Source organism: Rhinocladiella mackenziei (assembly GCF_000835555.1).
Source record: "Rhinocladiella mackenziei CBS 650.93 unplaced genomic scaffold supercont1.6, whole genome shotgun sequence".
Classification (NCBI taxonomy): Eukaryota; Fungi; Ascomycota; class Eurotiomycetes; order Chaetothyriales; family Herpotrichiellaceae; genus Rhinocladiella; species Rhinocladiella mackenziei.
The window spans coordinates 793,513-812,555 of record NW_013550599.1 but is presented as its reverse complement, the minus strand read 5'-3'; the positions used below and the strand labels follow the sequence as shown (position 1 = coordinate 812,555).

The 19,043-nt window shown below is 50.1% G+C and overlaps 9 protein-coding genes across 9 annotated transcripts; 5 read left to right on the top strand and 4 right to left on the bottom strand.

The window, feature by feature from the left end:
* Positions 1 to 339: 339 nt before the first annotated feature.
* Z518_08100 (uncharacterized protein) lies at positions 340 to 2,229 on the top strand (the record flags this gene model as incomplete). The annotated part of the gene is made up of 1 exon (XM_013413843.1): positions 340 to 2,229. One exon carries the CDS (start codon positions 340 to 342, stop codon positions 2,227 to 2,229), a length of 1,890 nt encoding a protein of 629 aa, XP_013269297.1.
* A 2,192-nt stretch (positions 2,230 to 4,421) lies between these two features.
* Positions 4,422 to 4,769, top strand: Z518_08099 (uncharacterized protein; the record flags this gene model as incomplete). Its single annotated transcript, XM_013413842.1, has 1 exon — positions 4,422 to 4,769. The coding sequence occupies one exon, from the start codon at positions 4,422 to 4,424 to the stop codon at positions 4,767 to 4,769; it is 348 nt and encodes a 115-aa protein (XP_013269296.1).
* An 858-nt stretch (positions 4,770 to 5,627) lies between these two features.
* Z518_08098 (uncharacterized protein) lies at positions 5,628 to 7,869 on the bottom strand (the record flags this gene model as incomplete). The annotated part of the gene is made up of 2 exons (XM_013413841.1): positions 5,628 to 7,668; positions 7,712 to 7,869. The coding sequence occupies 2 exons, from the start codon at positions 7,867 to 7,869 to the stop codon at positions 5,628 to 5,630; spliced, it is 2,199 nt and encodes a 732-aa protein (XP_013269295.1).
* A 671-nt stretch (positions 7,870 to 8,540) lies between these two features.
* Z518_08097 (uncharacterized protein) lies at positions 8,541 to 9,712 on the top strand (the record flags this gene model as incomplete). Its single annotated transcript, XM_013413840.1, has 2 exons — positions 8,541 to 9,076; positions 9,139 to 9,712. The coding sequence occupies 2 exons, from the start codon at positions 8,541 to 8,543 to the stop codon at positions 9,710 to 9,712; spliced, it is 1,110 nt and encodes a 369-aa protein (XP_013269294.1).
* A 532-nt stretch (positions 9,713 to 10,244) lies between these two features.
* On the bottom strand, positions 10,245 to 11,042 carry Z518_08096 (uncharacterized protein; the record flags this gene model as incomplete). The annotated part of the gene is made up of 1 exon (XM_013413839.1): positions 10,245 to 11,042. One exon carries the CDS (start codon positions 11,040 to 11,042, stop codon positions 10,245 to 10,247), a length of 798 nt encoding a protein of 265 aa, XP_013269293.1.
* A 1,234-nt stretch (positions 11,043 to 12,276) lies between these two features.
* Z518_08095 (uncharacterized protein) lies at positions 12,277 to 14,192 on the bottom strand (the record flags this gene model as incomplete). The annotated part of the gene is made up of 5 exons (XM_013413838.1): positions 12,277 to 12,557; positions 12,633 to 12,810; positions 12,879 to 13,465; positions 13,534 to 13,905; positions 13,967 to 14,192. 5 exons carry the CDS (start codon positions 14,190 to 14,192, stop codon positions 12,277 to 12,279), a joined length of 1,644 nt encoding a protein of 547 aa, XP_013269292.1.
* Positions 14,193 to 15,502: 1,310 nt separating this feature from the next.
* Positions 15,503 to 16,719, top strand: Z518_08094 (uncharacterized protein; the record flags this gene model as incomplete). Its single annotated transcript, XM_013413837.1, has 2 exons — positions 15,503 to 15,735; positions 15,789 to 16,719. The coding sequence occupies 2 exons, from the start codon at positions 15,503 to 15,505 to the stop codon at positions 16,717 to 16,719; spliced, it is 1,164 nt and encodes a 387-aa protein (XP_013269291.1).
* A 224-nt stretch (positions 16,720 to 16,943) lies between these two features.
* Z518_08093 (uncharacterized protein) lies at positions 16,944 to 17,462 on the top strand (the record flags this gene model as incomplete). Its single annotated transcript, XM_013413836.1, has 2 exons — positions 16,944 to 17,073; positions 17,146 to 17,462. The coding sequence occupies 2 exons, from the start codon at positions 16,944 to 16,946 to the stop codon at positions 17,460 to 17,462; spliced, it is 447 nt and encodes a 148-aa protein (XP_013269290.1).
* Positions 17,463 to 17,810: 348 nt separating this feature from the next.
* Z518_08092 (uncharacterized protein) lies at positions 17,811 to 18,338 on the bottom strand (the record flags this gene model as incomplete). Its single annotated transcript, XM_013413835.1, has 1 exon — positions 17,811 to 18,338. One exon carries the CDS (start codon positions 18,336 to 18,338, stop codon positions 17,811 to 17,813), a length of 528 nt encoding a protein of 175 aa, XP_013269289.1.
* Positions 18,339 to 19,043: the final 705 nt, after the last annotated feature.

Below are 19,043 nucleotides of genomic sequence, written 5' to 3'. Positions count from 1 at the left end.
GGCAGAATGAAAGCTTGCCTCCTCCAGTGGCCTTCAAGCGGTGGAGGGCAGGCATCAGAGCAAGTTCAGGGCAACAAACGAAGAGTTGAATTAGAGGTCGGAAATTTGGAAGTTAGACTGAGGTCGCGGTTTCATTCAGCTACAACCGCAGTGGTCTATCTTATCTGATCGCCAAGCATGACGTCAATTGGACATGGTTAAAGCGGCGAGCGGACTTTGTATCAGACCCAAATGTGGCGCCTGAATCTGTTTTCGATTTTTCCAACATTGCCATCAGTTGAAGTCTCTCAAAGTCGGAATCGACAGCATATCAAACCATATATTTTCATATCAACTGCCATGCTGCAAGATCTGCCTGTCGAGGTCATCGAGCAGATCGTCGGCTACCTACCCACAGCATCATCCGTCATCAACCTCTCCCTTACCAATCGCAAGATACATGCCATTGTTTCTGCTAATAACTATGCGATTTTTCGATCGTTTGTTCGCAGAGCATTTCCAACTATCGATACACCACCTCTATGGAGAGATGTCGCCCGCACGTTAACTTCCCGATCCCGAGCCTGGGAACGTCGCGCTTTTCTTGCTCGGGAATGTTATCCGCCGGCCCACGACATTGACGATCCACAAGGTCTCGGCCGTGTACAAACAGTTGGCTACCACCCAGTCATCGATAGCTATGAGGTTTGGCAAGGTGTCTCTTGGGGAAGTCGAAAAGAAGTCCTTGCTTGGGGAGCAGCAGGCAGATTGCGAACTCGGACCGTAAAAGATGGAGTATCGACCTGGAGTTCTTTTAGAATCCCTGATGATCACAGACAAGATCTTGATATCCTCGATGTCCGACTGCTACGAACGCATCAGCATCATTCCACAGATGGCGAATCCATCATACTGAGAAGGGCAAATCGAGAGATTATCCGTATCGAAACTACACCTACTCCTGACGTCTTCCGGCCAAAGTCGAGATATGTCATTAAATCGGAAGATATTTCCTGCATGGACGTCAGCAGGGGTCCGCAGCCACTTCTGGCTGCGTGCGATCCTTACTCCATTCATCTATTCTCCGTCAATAGCCCAGGGAGCCACGTTCTGCCAGCAAGCTCAGTTCTGCTCGAGGACAAATACCGCATTCGCAGACGTCAAAGATGCGCCAAGTTCCTGTCCGAAACAAGATTGGCGATCGGAGTCCAATATCTTGAAGGAAAAGACCGAGCGCCCATCAACATATACGACATCGGCCAAGCCGGAGTGTCGCCCACTCCGCTGGCAGAATCACTGTCCTATTCCGAACCCAACGCACCGTGCTCGAGTCGACACAGCGCCCACGTCATTTGCCCACTAGATGACTCTGGCCCCAACACTTGCTCTCCCGGCCAAATGTTCTTGTCAGGCTGGACTGATGGCGTCGCCAGGCTACACGACACACGCGTCCTCCGAAAACCCGTCGCAGAATACGTCGACTATGTAGACGACGGACAAATCCTCTCCCTTCTGCCAATTGGCCGCGAACGCTTCTTGGCAGGAAGCCATCAGAACGGATGCTTGAAGACTTTTGACTTTCGCATGCCAGGGGCGAAACCCTACTCATACCTCGACGCTCGACCACCAATAGACCCTCAATACGGCGAACCGATCCCCTCCCTTCGGCAACCTTTTGACCGGAATGAAGAACCCCGGCAAAGAGACATTAACATTTTCCTGACACCGTTTGTCAACCGATACCAACGCCTCTGGCAACCTCTCCCAACTGACAGACAGCACCGCGGCATGAACTACCGAGGCTCCGTCTACTCCCTCTCAAGCCCCTCGCCCAGCTCGCCAACCATCTACGCTGGAATCGAAAACCACGTGTTACGCCTCGATTTTGTCGCCACTGACGACTATAAGAGCGCCAAGCCTAATCTTCTCGACCTAGTTCTAGGCTTGGATGATAAATCAAGCCGCATCTTCGATTTCTCATGCTACGAGCGTCAGCGGCACGGGCATGAGACTACCGATGCCGTCCTGCTACGGAAGCAAACCCATCTGAGTCCCCAACTTAGAGGTAGAGGTGGACAGATCATGAGATGGGATAGCGATCCCGATAGCTATCCTCATCGTTGCTGGGCGGAAAACGGTTGGGATGAACGCTGGAAAATGGAAATGTTTGACAGACGAACTCCGTGGATGGTGGCCTCGCCGCGCTGGCGCTCGAACGGGCATGCAAAACAGCCGTGGAGAACGAGATAATCCACTGACTGGCATGTCCATGTCTGAAGGAAAGGGAGAACATTTTCGGAGAGTTTCATTTTCGAGAACGTAACGGAAGGAAAGATGGCAGTGTAGTAACTATAATGCATCCGAATACTAGTATGCAACAGTGGTCTATGAATTGAAGGGCATGTCCGCGCACTCGCACTCGCTTGTCAGCACATATTTCACAACGAGAGCTTCGGCACACTCTCATTACTAGTAGTATTTGCATGGAGCAAGACAAGGTCGACTTCTCCGGCGCTGATTTCAATCGGCACTGACGGAGGCCCAATACTTTCTTCCACTTTCCCAACCTTTTGCAATCGATGGCGTTATTACCCGTGTACAGATCGACGTAGGTCCCGTTCCAGTTTTCGGAGCGTAGAGTGTTGTTTCATGGGTGTCAGGATTGACAAGCATACCTATTGAAGAGCCTAGATCTCTGTCATGAAATGACAGGATTCTCAGTCTTTTTAGGGTGTTCACCAAGGGGTCGAAGCTCTTTCCTGACAATGGTTATAACAGACCGCCGTTGTCAGATGCTGGTCACAGGTGGTCGTCAGCGTAGTCAAGTAAATCCAAAAGGAGGGCCTTCTTGGTCGAGTTCGCCGGGCCGTGGCACTTCCCTAGCTAAAAGCAGGCTCTTTCTCCCAATCTGCGCCAGGGGTCTTTCCATTCTCCTTCTCTCAAGGCAATAGCTGTTGAGAGTGTCTTCGCCGAGTCAGATATATGTTCGTCCGAGTTTTCGGCTACGAGTTGACGGATAGCATTACCTGTGGAAGTCGTTTGCAGTCGAGCCTTGCCGTCGACCATGGTGACGAGGACGAGGGTTTGCTTGTCAGAGTTGGCTTTGACAAAGTGGAAATTCCAGGTGTTCATGGAGGCTCCAGGCCATGTGGAGGAGCTGACGTTGTCGAAGGGATTATTTGGTCCTGTTCGACCATCCAAAGGGGGATTTAAACTGGCCCATGGGACCAATTAATCATCTCTTGTGCCATGCAGCACCGTATTTCACCAATATTTCGTCCAGAACTTCGGGCTCGTATTGGATGTCATAATAGCGATTGGCAATAAGCGGAAATTGGTTGCAAATGACGAAAACCGCGTTCTGCTCACAGTACACACCGAGCCAGTACTCCCCCTCCCAAAAAACAAAAATTCTGAAGTCATGATCTTCTTGTTGTCTAGTGTTTGAGTAAGAAGACTGTTCGGCCCCAAGTGTAGAGAAGACTGGGTCCCAGTCAGACGTGATTGATCCGGGTTTTTTGAATTCATCGTCATTGAAACGCATCACATACAAACTTGCCGTGAGCATCAAATGCACAGTGTACATAATATTTTCTGGTACAACAGGTCAGCCCAAGGTTTGCGAAGCACAGTCAGACCAGGGTCACCGCTGTTTCCGGCTCTGGGAGGTGTTGAACCAGTAGTTCCAGAGGCCTCGGCGAAGCATTGGATAGATGAGGCAACGGATAAGGGCGATTTTAAAAACTTCTCAGAGTGCTGGGAGACGGTGGTAATGAGTCATGCTCAAAGCATATGCCATACTGGCGATCCGGTACCTGTATGCATCGAGGAGCTCTCGACCGGTACCTTCTACCTCCATATGGTTCCAGGAACCATCCTGTGGACTTGACCAGTTACGAAATTGCTGTCAATGACCGGCATGAGGTGTGTTTCGAGCAAGGCTCGGGTTTGTTCAGTGGCAGCGATTTTAGTGGCCATTATGAAGAGCCCGAAAGATGTTGAACATCATGCTCAGAGGAAACTTACATCTATTCTTCCTCAGAGACGACCATCTCTTAATATGTTCAAGCATTCAGCAAATTCTCAGGGACCAAGCTACATACCTCTAGCAGGTACCCAGGTATTATAAGGGTTAGGGACTCAGCCCAAGGTATAACTATTCCAGCAGTAAGAGGGGCAGACCAGCAGGCCTCCTTCGGTGTCGGATGCAGAAAAATCATTGACGTGTCCGAGATATTCTGTTCTTTGAGAGCCGCCGCGCATAAAGGAAGTGAAAGTGACGGTGCTGGTTGGTCCGATAACGCCGCCAAACTTGCGCTAGTCCCAATGCTAAACGTTTCTGCAGCAGAGTTGAATAGACACGCTTATGCCTGGGCAGAGGCGTTTATCAACAACACTGACCCTCGTCTCCATCTTCCATCTCCTATACGACATAAGACACCATGTCTAGCAGCACGAAATCCCACCTGCGGTCCCTCTATCGGCGCGTGCTGCGCGAACTGCCTCCTCTTCCTGGCCCACGGCATCGATCTCCACGTACGCCAATCCACGCAAGTATCCGCTCGCATTTCTCCCAGATCCCTGCAAACAGCAGCGAAGAATACATGCTCGCACGGCGGCAAGAGGTAGAGCAGTTCGTCGCATATTTACGTGCGCAACGCATGTACGGGACGTTGCTCGCGCGGTATAATCCTGGAATGGGCATGGATGAGGAAGAGAGAGTGCGCTTGACGGCACGAAGAGTCGGTATGGAGATGCCAGTCGAGTATGAGTGGAAGTTGAAGCGGTGAGGAGCGCCAAAGAAAACAGATATACCGTGGAGGAGCTTGTATGGAGGAATTTGGTGTTTGTCGAAGATGTCTGATCAGCCCAAACGATCATCACTCCATCACGATCCCGCCACAACTTAGCTAATACTTTCCCGCCCCAACAAGTGGACAATGTCAGGCCAGCAAGCGAAAAACAAACATGCACTGTCAAGGCGTGTTGATGTCCAAGTTTCAGAGAGAAGTATCCTGGGAATGACAAGGACTTAGAACGGCCAGCATGTCAAATCTTCTGTTCGTTCACTTATGCCCGAATATGTTTCCTCAAAGGAGCGAGACCTGAGCCAAAAAGCATTCCGGTCGAACAAGATGATGCCATAAATGTACCAATCATATTTGTATAACATCTCAAGAAGATAGAGACCTTCGACAAAAGATGAGCGTTCAACTGGATATCACTAGAACCATCAACCTTCCCTTTACCGACAAAGCTTGAGCCTTGCTCTCCTGGATTTCTCCAAAACTCCACGCTGAGTGGTCGAAGATACAACCAATTGTCAACCTCATTTCCTCTGATCGGACGAGGTCACCCACAATGCTTTTTCCGTCTTTCCACGCCGATCCTCAAACGCATCCCAGTCCGGTCCTGAATGTCTTAAAGCTTCCCCATTGTGCAATATTCTCCCAATTTGGGACGCTTTGGTGAATTGTAGTACATTTGCGTTGAGCCTCTTAGTCTAAGCCGTAAACAACGAGACTGTTGTTGGCATGCCACCCCTACATCCGAGGGGCCACGCCTGAGAATGTCAGGGAGCTGTGTGGTTCTTTCTTGAAGGCTCTTGAATTATCTCCGACAGCTTCGCGAACAAAAGTCGACGGTTCTCAATACCAAAACGATTGCTCGTAGTGCATTGTGATATCCTCTCCCTGTAATGGCCACCAATCCTTCATTTCGTCGCAACCAGAGGCGCCCAGATCAAGATTATTGACACCGCTTTCTGTGTCGAGAGTCATAGGTACGATGTCAAGGTCCCCGTTCATGTCTCCGATGTCCTCGAAATGGCCAAAGTCAATATCGGCATCCAGAACCGGAAGAGAGCTGATATATTTCTCGGCTGCTGCGAAAGCCTCAGCCGGTATATCTACGGAGGGTTCTTCCACGGGTTTCGAGTCTTGAATTTCTCCAACATAGTCGATGCCCATACCAGTATTTGAGAGGTTATCCCCATACATCCCTGCGCGGCCAAAGTCGTCGAAACCAAGATATGTGGAAAGACCTTCCATAGGAACTGAAGTGTCAAGTATGGTGGGCTCGTTCTTCGTTTCGAGCATTTCATTAATCCCGTTGCTTCCCATATGCGCAGATGAAGCGCAACTCGAGGACCCAATTTCGGCTTGAAGAAAGTCTTCAGGTTCGTCTGTGTCGGTCGGTGTGTCAATGCGCCTCTCATGCTCTCGGACGCCGATTTTCCCATCGACGGCGTCAGATATTGCATTATTCACTTCCCATGGCGCAGGTCGTACCGTCTCTCCTCTAGCTCCTTCCAAATCCAGCAGCATTATCTTCTGCTGAAGACCCGCAATAATCTCTGAAGCATCTCCATCTGAATCTTCGTCGTTGGATGAGCTTTCCGAATAAGTTTCAAACTTTCCAGTCTGTCGACGTAAATTTGCCTGCGCCATCTTCAAAAAATGTAATGTCAATTGACTGGAGGAGTGTTCGGGTCCGTCAAGCATGGCATAACCACGGTAGACTTCTTGATACCACCATACAGCATCTTGATGATCCGACTTCCACTCATAGACACTCGCCAGAAGCTCCATGGCCTTGACCGTGACCCAACTCAACTCCTCGTCAAAAGATTCATCTAAGCTCACCAAGTAGAGAAGGTCCCTCTCCGCTTCATCCAAATCACCTTGATGCGCATGGACTTTTGCGGAGCAAAGCAGGAAGTCCCTGTATTGTTTGTGATGTTCACCGAGTATACTCCGGTAGCGTGGTAGGAGAGCTTGACAGAATGCATTGGCGGCATGGTATTGGCCATCCTCAATCAAGGTCCTCGCCATCCGCCTTTCCAGAAGGAGCACTCGGTCTGAGCATGTGTACTCTTGTTTGATTGCGATTTTGCGCATAAGTTCCAATATTCGATGCGAAGACTCGGCCAAGCCTCCAGGCCGCCTCGCCAGATCCAGGATCTTCGGAACGGGGTGTATCTCCCCCAGGAGCTTTCTGGCTAAAGCAGCCAGATAGGACAGGAGGCTGGTTTGTAACAGAGACGTGCGACCAGAAAAACAGTGCCGGCATCGTCGCAATAGGGTCACAATGAGATCAGGATGTTGTTGGCTGAACAAGTCTGGTATCTTTGCGCAGACATGACTAATTGATGCCTGAGCTAATTCCCAGGCTCCGGCATCAAACGCATTCAGGCCATCTGACATTGCGTCAAGGACAACATCTATATCATAGACATAATGTGTTTGATTGTGTCCGTGATCCTTTCGTTGCTTTTGATAAAAGTAATCGTATCCCACGGTAATGCGCCATTGGTAGTAGTTGTTGATTTGAATCATTGTTGAATAAAGACCCTGCATCTCCTCCGACGGGTGAAGGAGAACCATTGGTAATTTGGGAAGACCTTGTCGACGGGCAATTTTCTTCCTTGGGTAACGATCCAACCTCGTGGCTCTTTTCGTTGGAGCGGTTGATCTATTCAATTTTTGAGGGCCATTCTGCTGAAACGCAGCTCCAAAGTGGCGCTTAACCCGAGTCTCCGGGACATCTCTGTCGTTGACACTGGCTTTTGGAGGCTTCAAGCCAGCCTGGACAAACGCCTCGGTCGTCTTTGCCACAGCTTCTAGCTCTTCGAGTTTGAAATTCTTTCTCAAATCCCAGTTCTTCATGCGGAGCTTATACATAGGCATTCTTTCCACGTCAGTGGAGGGAGCTGATAGATAAGGAGACTCACGTTGCGTGAAAATTGTGGCCTGTCGCCAGGATATCCATGACCTTTTTTAGTGGAAGTCTCTGATTAATGTAAAGATCCTTCAGATATGGTTCAATTCGCTCCCATTCGTCTTTCCTTGGGGCCCGTCGCCGAGTGCGAACACCCTGAGTGGTCGCCATGGCAAAATCTCGTAAAATTGTAGCCTTCAGCCTTGCGAGGGAAGTGAGCTGTAAATGTCCGCACTATCTTCCGATTGAAAAGAACGAAATGACGCTTCATGGAGACGTGGGGAATGGGAGAGGTTATAGAGGCTGCAAAGGGTCCGGCCAATATGTCGGGGAGCTGGGACTGAATATAAACGGCCAAAGATGCCAGCATCGAAGCAAAAGTCGTTACGGAGAGAGCCATCCTGTATCCGGCTGGTCGGCGGGCCGAAAAAGACAAATGTCCAATGGGCGAAGAGGAATGAGACCGGCATAAAAGACTTTTGTCGTGGCCAACGAGATCCTCTACAAAGGCTGTGCAATACTCGAACGCCTGTGACGAGCGTGCAAGTCGCCAAGGCCAAGCGATGGAGGGTCGCTTGACCGACTCTGGGACAAACCGGACAAACAAGGCAAAACGCCAGTCGCAAACATCGTCATCCCTCACAGTTGGAGGTCGTCAGGTCATGAACATCTCAAGTTGCGGCCTACCTCCCCAGCGTCTTTCTGTGCGACCTGTCCATCCTTGTATATTTTTTCAACTCCCTCATCCAGCATCCCCCCACCAGACACATTAGACTTCGACTATAGGACTCTTCGATCGTTTTCTTCTACAAACCAACCCCACCCCACCGCGCCTCACCAACATGAATCTTCTTCACTCCGCCCTCGACAAAGTTCGAGATCGGTACGCGCCTATCAGGCACTCCTCGACCTTCCGATCTACGGGGCAAATCACCCCGGAAGAATTTCTTCTGGCAGGCGACTATCTGGTATACAAGTTCCCTTCCTGGTCTTGGTCTGACGCCTCCAGTCCCGCGCGACGTGTTAGTTACTTTCCACCAGGAAAGCAGTTCCTCGTCACACGTGGAGTTCCCTGTCACAGACGATTAGATGACAACTTCGCTGGCGGAAATGGTGCCGCAGACGACTTGGTCCGAGACGGTTTTCTGGGCGGACCTGACGATGAGACTGCTGGTGAGGATGAAGGATGGTTGAGGACAGGGGGAACGACAGAGAAAGAGCAAGAAGGCTTGAGAGGAGAAGTCCGAACCATGAGCGAGAGTGGCCAGTTGGGTAAGAAGGCCAGTGAGGAGGAAGACGAAGAAGAGATTCCTGACATGGAGGACGAGGATGACGATAGTGAAGCCATTATCCGTGACAAGGGTGAAGGAGCTTCAGCGTACGACTGCCCCTTCCGCATCTCTTTTTGGGCCTACCTGCTAACAAAAAGTCTGTGTATAGACCACTCCGAACCTATACGCTTTATATTACCTACACCCCCTACTATCGCACTCCTCGAATGTACCTTTCAGGATACCTCTCTCCCTCCGAACCGCTTGCCCCACACCTCATGATGGAAGATATTGTTGGTGACTATAAGGACAAGACCGTGACACTGGAAGATTTCCCATTCTTCGACACCACCGTCAAAATGGCGTCCATCCATCCCTGCAAGCACGCGAGCGTCATGAAGATTCTCCTCGATCGAGCGGACGCCGCGTTGAAACTCCGCCTTCAGAAACAATCTGTTCCAGGGGCTGCTGCCAATATATCTGGGATGGAAGGTCTCATCGACGACACGGCAGCACTCAGCATCGACAAACAAAAGGAAGAGCAACGAGGCCACGACGCCGGTGTCAAGGCAGCTGGCGGCGCTGGAGGTGATGAGTGGGAGGTCCTTGATGAACAAGATGCGCACAAGGAGGACGAAAGCGACAAGGTGGCTATTCGAGTCGATCAGTATCTGGTCGTGTTTTTGAAATTCATGGCAAGTGTTACACCGGGTATTGAGCATGATTTTACCATGGGCGTTTGATTTAGAAGTTGGTTCAACAAATACCGCGACTTAGGGTATCCAACCGTGATTTCCAGAGGGCCGGGACAATGGATAGGGCACGCCAGGAACGAGACATGATAATTCAGCGATGCTTCGAGTGGCACATGAAAAACACACATTGTCTTCGGACCACAAACCAATATTCAATATTTCCATTTTGTTTCCAAATCGCCAAAGCAAGGCCTTCTTTGGCGCTGACCATTGCAGTTATCAATACAAAATACGAAGAAATCGTCAAAACATTGACTGTTTCAGACTTCCTTGTCTGTGCTTGGCTCGCTTGCCATGCTCTTTGAACACCAAGGGCATTTCTTCCCTATCCTCGCTCATGGAACGTGCTCTTATAAACACAGGCCGCTTGCAACCCCTCCCCCACCCCCCAAAAACGTCAGACCGAAATTCCAATACACATGAGATCCATCGTTCCACTTTGGTGGTACTCTCGATGGAAAGTCGGGAGCCAGGCCTCCTTTTCTTCGGGACAGAACAAATCTGGTGCTCGCTGAATGCATCATATGCCCACTGCCTTCCCGGTATCTCCGACCGATTTTGGAACTCCATCAACTGGCCCGGTGACTTTAGACGTGGCACCAACAGATGAGGGTCGATTCGCAGCATGCTTCCTCTGGTGTGCCTGATTCTCTTTCCCCTCTGCACGGTGCTGAGCACTGTTCGTCGAGCCCTTTTCGCCGCTCTTCGAGGGCGTTTTCTCATGTTGTGTCGGAACTGGGGGGTCTGCACTCTCGCCCTCCGCCCCCAGCGGATTCCCATTGATGCCAGATAAATCACTCGGTCCACTGAACTTGGCCAGGCCGCTTGCAACATCTGAATGAATACCTGGCACCTCCTTCTGATTGAACCATTTGATGATGAAATACGTGCCGACGCCCCATAGCCAGATGAACACTGCAGCAGAGGTAGTGAAGAATAATGTGGGAAGAAATATGATCAAAGCGAACCCCAGTACCACGACAACAAAGAGTAATGCTCCAACAACTCCGACCAAGATACCGGCGAGGAACGCAAAAATCAGTACGGTAATTGACATCACGCCGAATAGGACAAGAGGAAGTCCACTCAACGCGATCTGCGAGAGCAGAAAGGACGCCACGTACGGTCTCTGCGTGGCGAACTCCGTCAACCAGGTTTTCCACCGCTCACGCTTCTCCGGCGGGAAGAAGCGGTCCAGGTAATTGGTCCCTAGGTTCACTAGATTGTTGATGCTGCCTTGGAGTGCTCCAGTCATAGTTCCCAGGTCGGAACCCGTCATGCCTCCGCCAGCCACGGATGAGACTTGTTCTGCCGACATTACTGCTCTCCTCTACCCGTAGACTTTGTAAGGGGATGATAGGAGCTTTTGACGCGTAGAAGGCTCCTCAGCTGCCTGTGGTTGGAGCAAGCAGCTGGATGCTTGTAGCAGAGCCAATAGAACTTCCTGCCGAGTAACTAGACAAAAAATGTGTAGAGGTTCCTCACGGTTTCGTATTTTCAGTGTCTGAGACGACATCGGTAGCATGGAAAATTAAATGCCAGACGCGTGGTTAATTAGAAAAATCAAACCGCATAATGTTGTGACGAATATGTGGCGTATGGAAACCTGTTTTGCTGAAAGTTGGGGGACCTCACCATTACATCACTTGAGATCCACCGTACCATCTACGGCGGAACATTCCAAAAGAAATGCAATATCTTCAGTCCCGAGCTTTACCAACACTTTAATCAGCCTGCAAGAAGTTCTTTGAAGCACCGTCTCGATGAGATCCTCCAATAGAACACCGAAGAAATCATCGGTCTAAGCGGAAGATGCCTTAATATCTACGCTCGCCCGTCTGAAGATCAAACTAGGTATTGAGATGCAGCCTCTGGCCTAAAGCCATTGCCTCAATTAACTTGACATAATTATCTGCGAAAAGATCTAGCACACATTGACTTCCTTTCAGCTCCCGAATATTCAACAAGACCCCGTTACCTAGGCCAAAGGTCCTCGTTCGAAATTACCCGTCCACAACCTGACTTCTCCGTTATTCGATAGATAGGAGTTATTCGGTACCATGACGGTCCGGGAGAGACCGTCTTGTACCGTCTTCTGCTAAGCCTAAATCTGGTGTATAGTGATTGGTCAGACTGCGGTATCCAACCGGCAACACCAAGACTCGGTGATTTTCCTCTTTCGGACATGGGACCTGGACGTTTGGCCCGTTCTTCTCTCGCTCTCCAGGTTCTGTTCCCAATTCCCGGCCCTTCGTGGCGACAAACAAAAGAACACAAGCACAATTGGCTTCCAGGTTCAAGTTGAAGATTCGATGATCTTCCTTTCTGAAATTCAAAAGTCGCCCCCTTTCAGGCTGCGGGATGCTGTTTCGTGAGTGTGGATTCCCGCTGTAGCTAGTTTGAAGGCATTATTTTATGTTTTCCGAGCCAAAAGAGATATGTGCACATATGAGTTACGGGCTCTCGAAGCCATTTCAATCAACGTCAAATGCCAGGCCCATGTCAGAAGAGACCGACTTCCGTCCGTAATACCTCAAAACATTACCGCTCACTCAGTCAAACTTTGAAAAAACTTCAACACCAGCTTGTTCAAACTCTTTCATGATTGTCTCCACTCTTTTCTGCGAACGGGGGATGATTTTGCATGGAAACGGCTTCGTGCAGACAAGAAAACCTTCGCTGTAGCCCGTCTCGTAACTTTGGTCTGGTTCCATGACACGACCATTGGCATCGACCTCCTTTTCGAACGAGAAAGCCCAGAGCAGTTTGGACATTCCCAGGAAAAGATTCCGCTCGGCGAGGTGGATTCCAGGACATAATCTCCGTCCAGTACCTTGAAAATGAAACGGTCAGTCGATTTCTTCAAAGAAGATGCCGTGTGCGATTGAGACTGCATCGTCAAGCTTACCGTACATATAATGATCGCGTGATTCATAATCTGCAGACACGGCATATTCAGGAGCCAGCAATGTACGGCCGGCGTATCGGTCGGGGTCGAACTTGTCAGGATTGGGAAACCTGCTCTCATCATTGTGCAGACCCCAAATGTTGAGGATGACAATGCTTCCCTTGGGCAAGAACATTCCCTCATACCAACAATCTGTGAGAAAACGAAGACCCTTAGAAACGAACTCACTCAGCATTCTCCATGGACGTGTATTGACTTGCCTTCAGTAAGAGCATGAGGGAAACCGAGGGGACCAACAGGTCTCCATCTCATCGCTTCTTTAACCACTTGGCTAACATAGGGAAGTTTTGAGTAGTCTGACCATTGTGGAGAACGGTATTGATCCATCACAGCGTCGATTTCGGCCTGTGCTCTCTTTTGCACTTCTGGATAGCAAGTCATGGCTTTGAGAAAGGATAAGATGCAAGATGACGACGTGTCAGACCCGCCTTCCATCGCAACTCCTCCAAGGAAATAGAGCTGATGGGGGCTAAGGTTGAGTTTCCCTTGTTTGTCGAGAACCTTGTCCATAAATGAACCCTTGCTTCCCTTTTCTTCCCTCCTCTTTATGACAGATCTGACCACATCGCCGTAGAGCGAGTCCATTTCACGCTTTACTTTGGTGGCTCGCGAGACCCAATGTCCAAGAAAACGTTCTGGGACCCACTTCAAAAATGGAAAGAAGTCCACTGGCGGTGTTGCACCTATCTCCATGACTTCCGACCAGTTTTCCAAAAGCTCATAGAGTCTGGTCATATGAGGTGTTGTGTAACTGGGTGTGCGGGCTCCGAAAACTAGAGTGAGCACACACATAGATTTAGTCCAATGTCAAAATCAGTGGTGCTGTATCTGGATGACTTACGTATGCTCATGACTACACTGTTACTGAACCGCTTCGGATGCAGCATGTAGTGCTCTGGTGCGTTCACAAAGTCTCGCAGCATTTGTACGGCCTCGGCCTCCTGGATTTTCACATATTCTCTTTCACAAACAGACTCTGCGAAATCTTGATGGACAAGCTTCCGAAGTTCTCTCCATTTCGGACCATAGTCCATAACAAGTAAATGGTCTCCGCTGGTAATGATATCCCCCGAGACATAGGACGTGGGCCGACCGCTGAAGATGGAGCTTTTCTTGTCCAAGAGCTCTTTAACAAGTCGGCGATCGGTCAAGACAATTGCTGTACCGGGACCGAACTTGACCGAATAGATTCCTCCATATTCTTTTGCCCATTCTGTGAATCTAAGAGACTTGTTAGACGTTGGCCGAAGACCAATTCAACTGGTCGGTCCTACCTGATATGTACTCCTTTCGGTGGAATTTGGTGAGCATTTCCAATGATCGGAAGTGTGGGAGGCCCTGAACCCAATCAATCAGATGCTGAAGCTCTCCCACATCAAGACTGGGGGCTTCAACGTTACCTGGTGGGAGATAGCGTCCTCTTCGTCCTACAAAGAGAAGGAGGTATATGCCGAATCCAATGATGGCAAGAATTGCAGAACCGGCCACGTAGAGAGCCATACTTTCGAGACGAACAGATACTCTATCCTGGTCCTGCCTAAATGTTGCAGGAACAGCCCAACAAATAGTCTGGATGCAAAAAGGCTGAATCCCCCCCAATAAAACCCCATGGGGATTTCCTCAATATCCGTACCCACTCTCCGTCGCGTAAAAGTGGGTGCGGGGATTCTGGGATCTGACCAATCGGCAATGCTGATCAAGTTCAGAGGACTAGAGAGAGATTTTGTCGTTCTGGGCCACAGTAGTCCTCCACATGGCACGGTCATATGCCAGAGGCGGGCCTCATATTCTTGCCGAGAGGCCGGGCTCAACATTGGGAAGATGTTCACTCTTATGTCAGTAAGATAGATGGAGCATAACTCCTCTGGGCGATTCATCAGTACTATTTCGTAGGCTCGGAACGAGGAGTTTGACCAGATACATTTGAATATTGCCCACAACCACTATCTGCTTCCCTTGTAGATCCAGGCCTGATTAGACAATGGTTGTGGCAATGAAATCACGCAGAGTTCAGATAGAAGGCACCCCACAATCCATTAAGGTTGGGAAAGGGACAAATGCCCCCCTAAGCCCCGCAAAGGTCTGATGGGTAGCATCATCACCGCTCCTTGGTCGCAACCACTTTTCAGCAATGCATCAATTTACTTTCCCATCCTTTGCGATGGTCTCTTTGATCCCGTCAATCTTTAAATCCGGCTCGCGGAGACAATCTCGTCATGGCCCAGGGTATCCATATTTCACCTGGCGAATCCTTCCCCCGCCTTCCGACGGTGAATAGAGCATGTTTAGCGTGTAATAGGTAAAGATGGGCGTAATGCGAGTCTGAATCACTTACTAACATTTGTGCGCTGTAGGAAAAAGATAAAATGCAAGTTCCAATCACCTCCCTCCTCGACCAGGCTTCGGTCACATGTTGACTAGGTACACCAGGTGACATGAGACGACCGACGTGTGGTCTCTGTGCAAGAGTTGGCATGCGATGCACCTTTCCCATTAGACAGAAGCCTATTCGAAGCCGCGGGACCTCAAAAAGAATCGCCGAGAGCAAGAATTCGCGGTCAAAGTCCAAGGTCCCAGCTGTTGATTGTGAGTTGTTCACGCTGCACGGCAAATGAATCTGAGGCTGATGCCCGACTTGCCCGGTTTATCCAAGTTCTAGACTCCGACTCAATAGGCTTGACAGCTGAAAATCGATCAACCAGTCAGTGGAGCTCCATCTGTCCAAACTTTCAACTTATGGATTCGTATTGGCAGGACGATATCAAAGTGACCCTGCTCTCTCCATCAGCGACAATAGTCAGGACTCAACAATGTCTATCCCGGAATCCTTGGACTCTGCGCCGGGTGAATCCTTTCTGAATCCTCGGGAAGAGCCGTACAGATCAAGGACGGACCAAAAGCCGTCCTCCAAATTCGATGTTTCCCCATCGAGTGAACCCTGGCCATCACTTTCGACTTCAACGGTGGGTCAAGAGGCGCACGCGCCAGATCTCGACTCATTTGAAAATGGCTGGAACCTTCCAAACGAGACAACCGGTGAACTGTAAGTGCCTAAAACAGTTTGAAATGGGTATGCACGTTTCTCACCATTCACAGAGTGGAACTTTTCTTCGACAATGTCCAAAGTTGGCTCCCCATAATTTATCGTCCATCGTTCGACGAAAAATTCATGCGGCTTGAAGCCCCAACGAAGACGGTTGTGAATGGACAGAGCATCGATCCTGCCGAAGTCTTCATGATTACCAGCATGTTTGCAATCGCGGCAAGATTTTCCACTTCGCCTTTCTTCAAAGATATTGCTCCCCCTGATCGAGGGGACGTCTTTGCGACGCGGGCGGCCACCATCAAGGATGGAATCATCAAGACCATCGATGAGCCTTCCCTTGAATTCGTCAAAGGCCTTGTGATCCTTGCTTTTTATCACTTCGCCGCAGGACAGTTGGCACCAGGATCTGTCTTGACCAGCGTCTGCGTTCGCTTTGCATACGACCTTTCACTAGATGAGGTTGACGAGGATCAGATCAATGATGACGGAACTCTCAACGATGACAGTTTGGATGACGTGGATGCTTGGGTACGCAGAGAAGAACTTCGCCGGCTTTGGTGGTCAATATGGGAGCTTGACACATTTGTGGCCACTCTCTCTCGTCAACCATACGGCATCGAAAGAGGTGAAATGAAGGTGTTCCTGCCCGTTTCCGACCATCAATGGGTTTCTAGGACTCCCATCAGGTCATCACCCGTGGCGTACCGGCCAGACACGGTATGGAAGAGTCTGCAAGGGTCTCCAAATCAAGCTGCTCGAGCCTGGTTCCTTGTGACCAATTATCTCATGTCTTGCATAGCTCATGCTGGACGCCAGCCATCCCGAATCTCTCCCGATACCAGAGCGGGCCTGGAAAGCGCGTTATGCTGTCTGAAACTTTCCTTACCGACAGAATTTCAACTTCGGTCCCTTTATATTGGCCAGAAAAATTTCCCCGAGGGAAATTGGATCATCTCAACACATTTGATGATTCTAGCGTAAGTTCTTGCTGTCGCCAACATGGCCTCCTTGTTCCTTCGCTTATCCCAAGTCACAGGAGCGAGACTATTCTGGAGAGATCAAGATGGCCCCCGAATCGTCGGATGGAATCTTCAGACTCAAGCCCGGATGACGCTGCTGCGTTGTTCAATAAGCGCATAACATCATATTTAGTCAGCATCGGCCAGGTCTGGCCACCCGAATACATACCCCTGAGTAACCCGATAATGAGCTGCTGTGTTGTTGTCCCAGGAAGTACGGATGTTCTGAAATTGAGTCTTGACCGGCAATTTGACGTGTCGACGATGGTCCTGCGTCATTATTCAAAATATTGGAATCTAGGCAATGCGATGCTTCGTGAGTTTCCTCGTCCTTCTTCTTTCTTATGATGAGAGAATCCCCTGAAACTCACAGTCTCTTCTCGTCTAGGACTCCTCGCAGCCATCCGTCAAGGCCTCGATCCAAACTCCGCTAAGCCAGGCTCGAAAGAGCGAGAAATGGTCAAGCGATTCTCCGTCCTTCTGCCAGCAGCCGCTCAGAAGCGAAGAAGATCTATCCCTTCGGACACGGACATTCATCAGCAGCGATCGAATGATAATAACGAATATGCACCAGGAACGTTCTCGAGCCCCGAATTCGACAACCTATGCAATGTTCAGGACTTGCAATGGTCGTTCGAGCTGTGGTCGAATTTTGGGGACTTCGAAATGGCATCACTGGAACAGCCCGGCCCACGGCAAACCTGAAATGACGGAAATGAATGGATATCCACCAGAATGGACTAACAAAATGAATCGGACGGCTCAACAATAGACCACAATCTGAACGCCAGTGGACAGGCGGATCCTTTTGTTTTCGCCCACTAGTGCCAGGATAATCACAGAAGCGCTTGTTAGCATCCGGCCATAGAACTCTCATGCACCCTGTATGTACAGGTCCATATATGATTCTGATCCCGTGTCGCCATTCGCCATCGCCTTGTAAAACGCATATCAAACCGGCTTGCCAGCCGTTTACTGCCTCTCCACCGAGCATAAGATTTCACACACGAACAAGTCAACAAAGCAGATACGGGATTCTGGCAATACCCGGGATTATGCCAGAAGCGCAACAATGCCAGCTAACATACCCGCCGCACTCAGCACGAGTTCCCCACCGCCCAGTCGTTTCTGGCCATTCGCCGTATTGGTACTTCCCTCGCTCGTGGTTGCGGCGGCACTGGTGGACGGCCCACTCCCGCTGCGACTCGTCGTGCTTGTCACAAAGCTGCTAGCAGTACGCGAACTAGTACCATTGACTGCCGGGGAATTGGTGGCATCACTCCCCGTCACCGTTCCAGACATTGTAAGCGTCGTAATACCCACTGATTCAATCGACGCCGTCGGAACACCCGTCGCGGTATCTGTCCCCTCTTGCTGCGTAGACCTTGCTGATGCAGTGGCGGTACCGCTAGCGCTAGCAGCTGGAGTCGCGCTCAAGCTGAGCCCCGTAACCTGCGCAAGCATGTCTCCATCATTAATGGCCCAAATCTCGTACTCCGATCCCGACCCTGGGTTCGTTATCGTGTTTGCAGGTACGGTATATGAGCCTGCGTATGCAGCTACGCCGGTTGCGAGAGACATGTCCGTATCGGAGTTTGAGAGCTTTAAGTCGATGAGCGACGGATCGGTGATGGATAGGGACCATGATATGACGAGGTCTTTTGTTGGGTCTATGGTTGAACCGGAGGTTGGGGAAGTGAACTCGAGACAGGAAATGGTGGAAGCGAAGAAAAGAGCCGCCAGGCAGTAGGAGGCCGAGAGAGCGAAGGAAGAGGAGTAGCGCGACATGTCTCTATTTTCTTCAATTCGTAGTTCAGTTCGATTCCATTCGGAATCGTGGTTCGAAGTCGAAGGTTTGAACGCTCAAGATTAACTGGCTGACTGACCGGCGCAGGAAAGACAGTATTTGAGATAAAGAAACGTGGACAATAGGTGTTGGTTGAGCTGACCAACGCCAGGGCGAGAGCGAGTGCGAAGACAAAGAATGTGATGTAAAGAACGGGTGCGCGCGGCTGGACGCTTTTGCGCTCTTCTAGGAGCCACAAAGCAAAAGGCTGGCTGGCGGAAGGATTCACAGAACCCCCCGCGCCCAGCTACAAGAAGGAGATGGAGATGAAACAAACAGATAGACGAAGGAGAAAGTGTTGGCGTCCGGGCCGGAATGTGGATTAATCGAAGTCTGGGGAAGTTTACGGTATGCGGTATGCGCTGTCCGTCCTCCTATCTAGCCAAGTTCAGACGTAGGTCTGAGTGGCGTTTCCCATTGGGTGCTTGAAGGAATGCTCT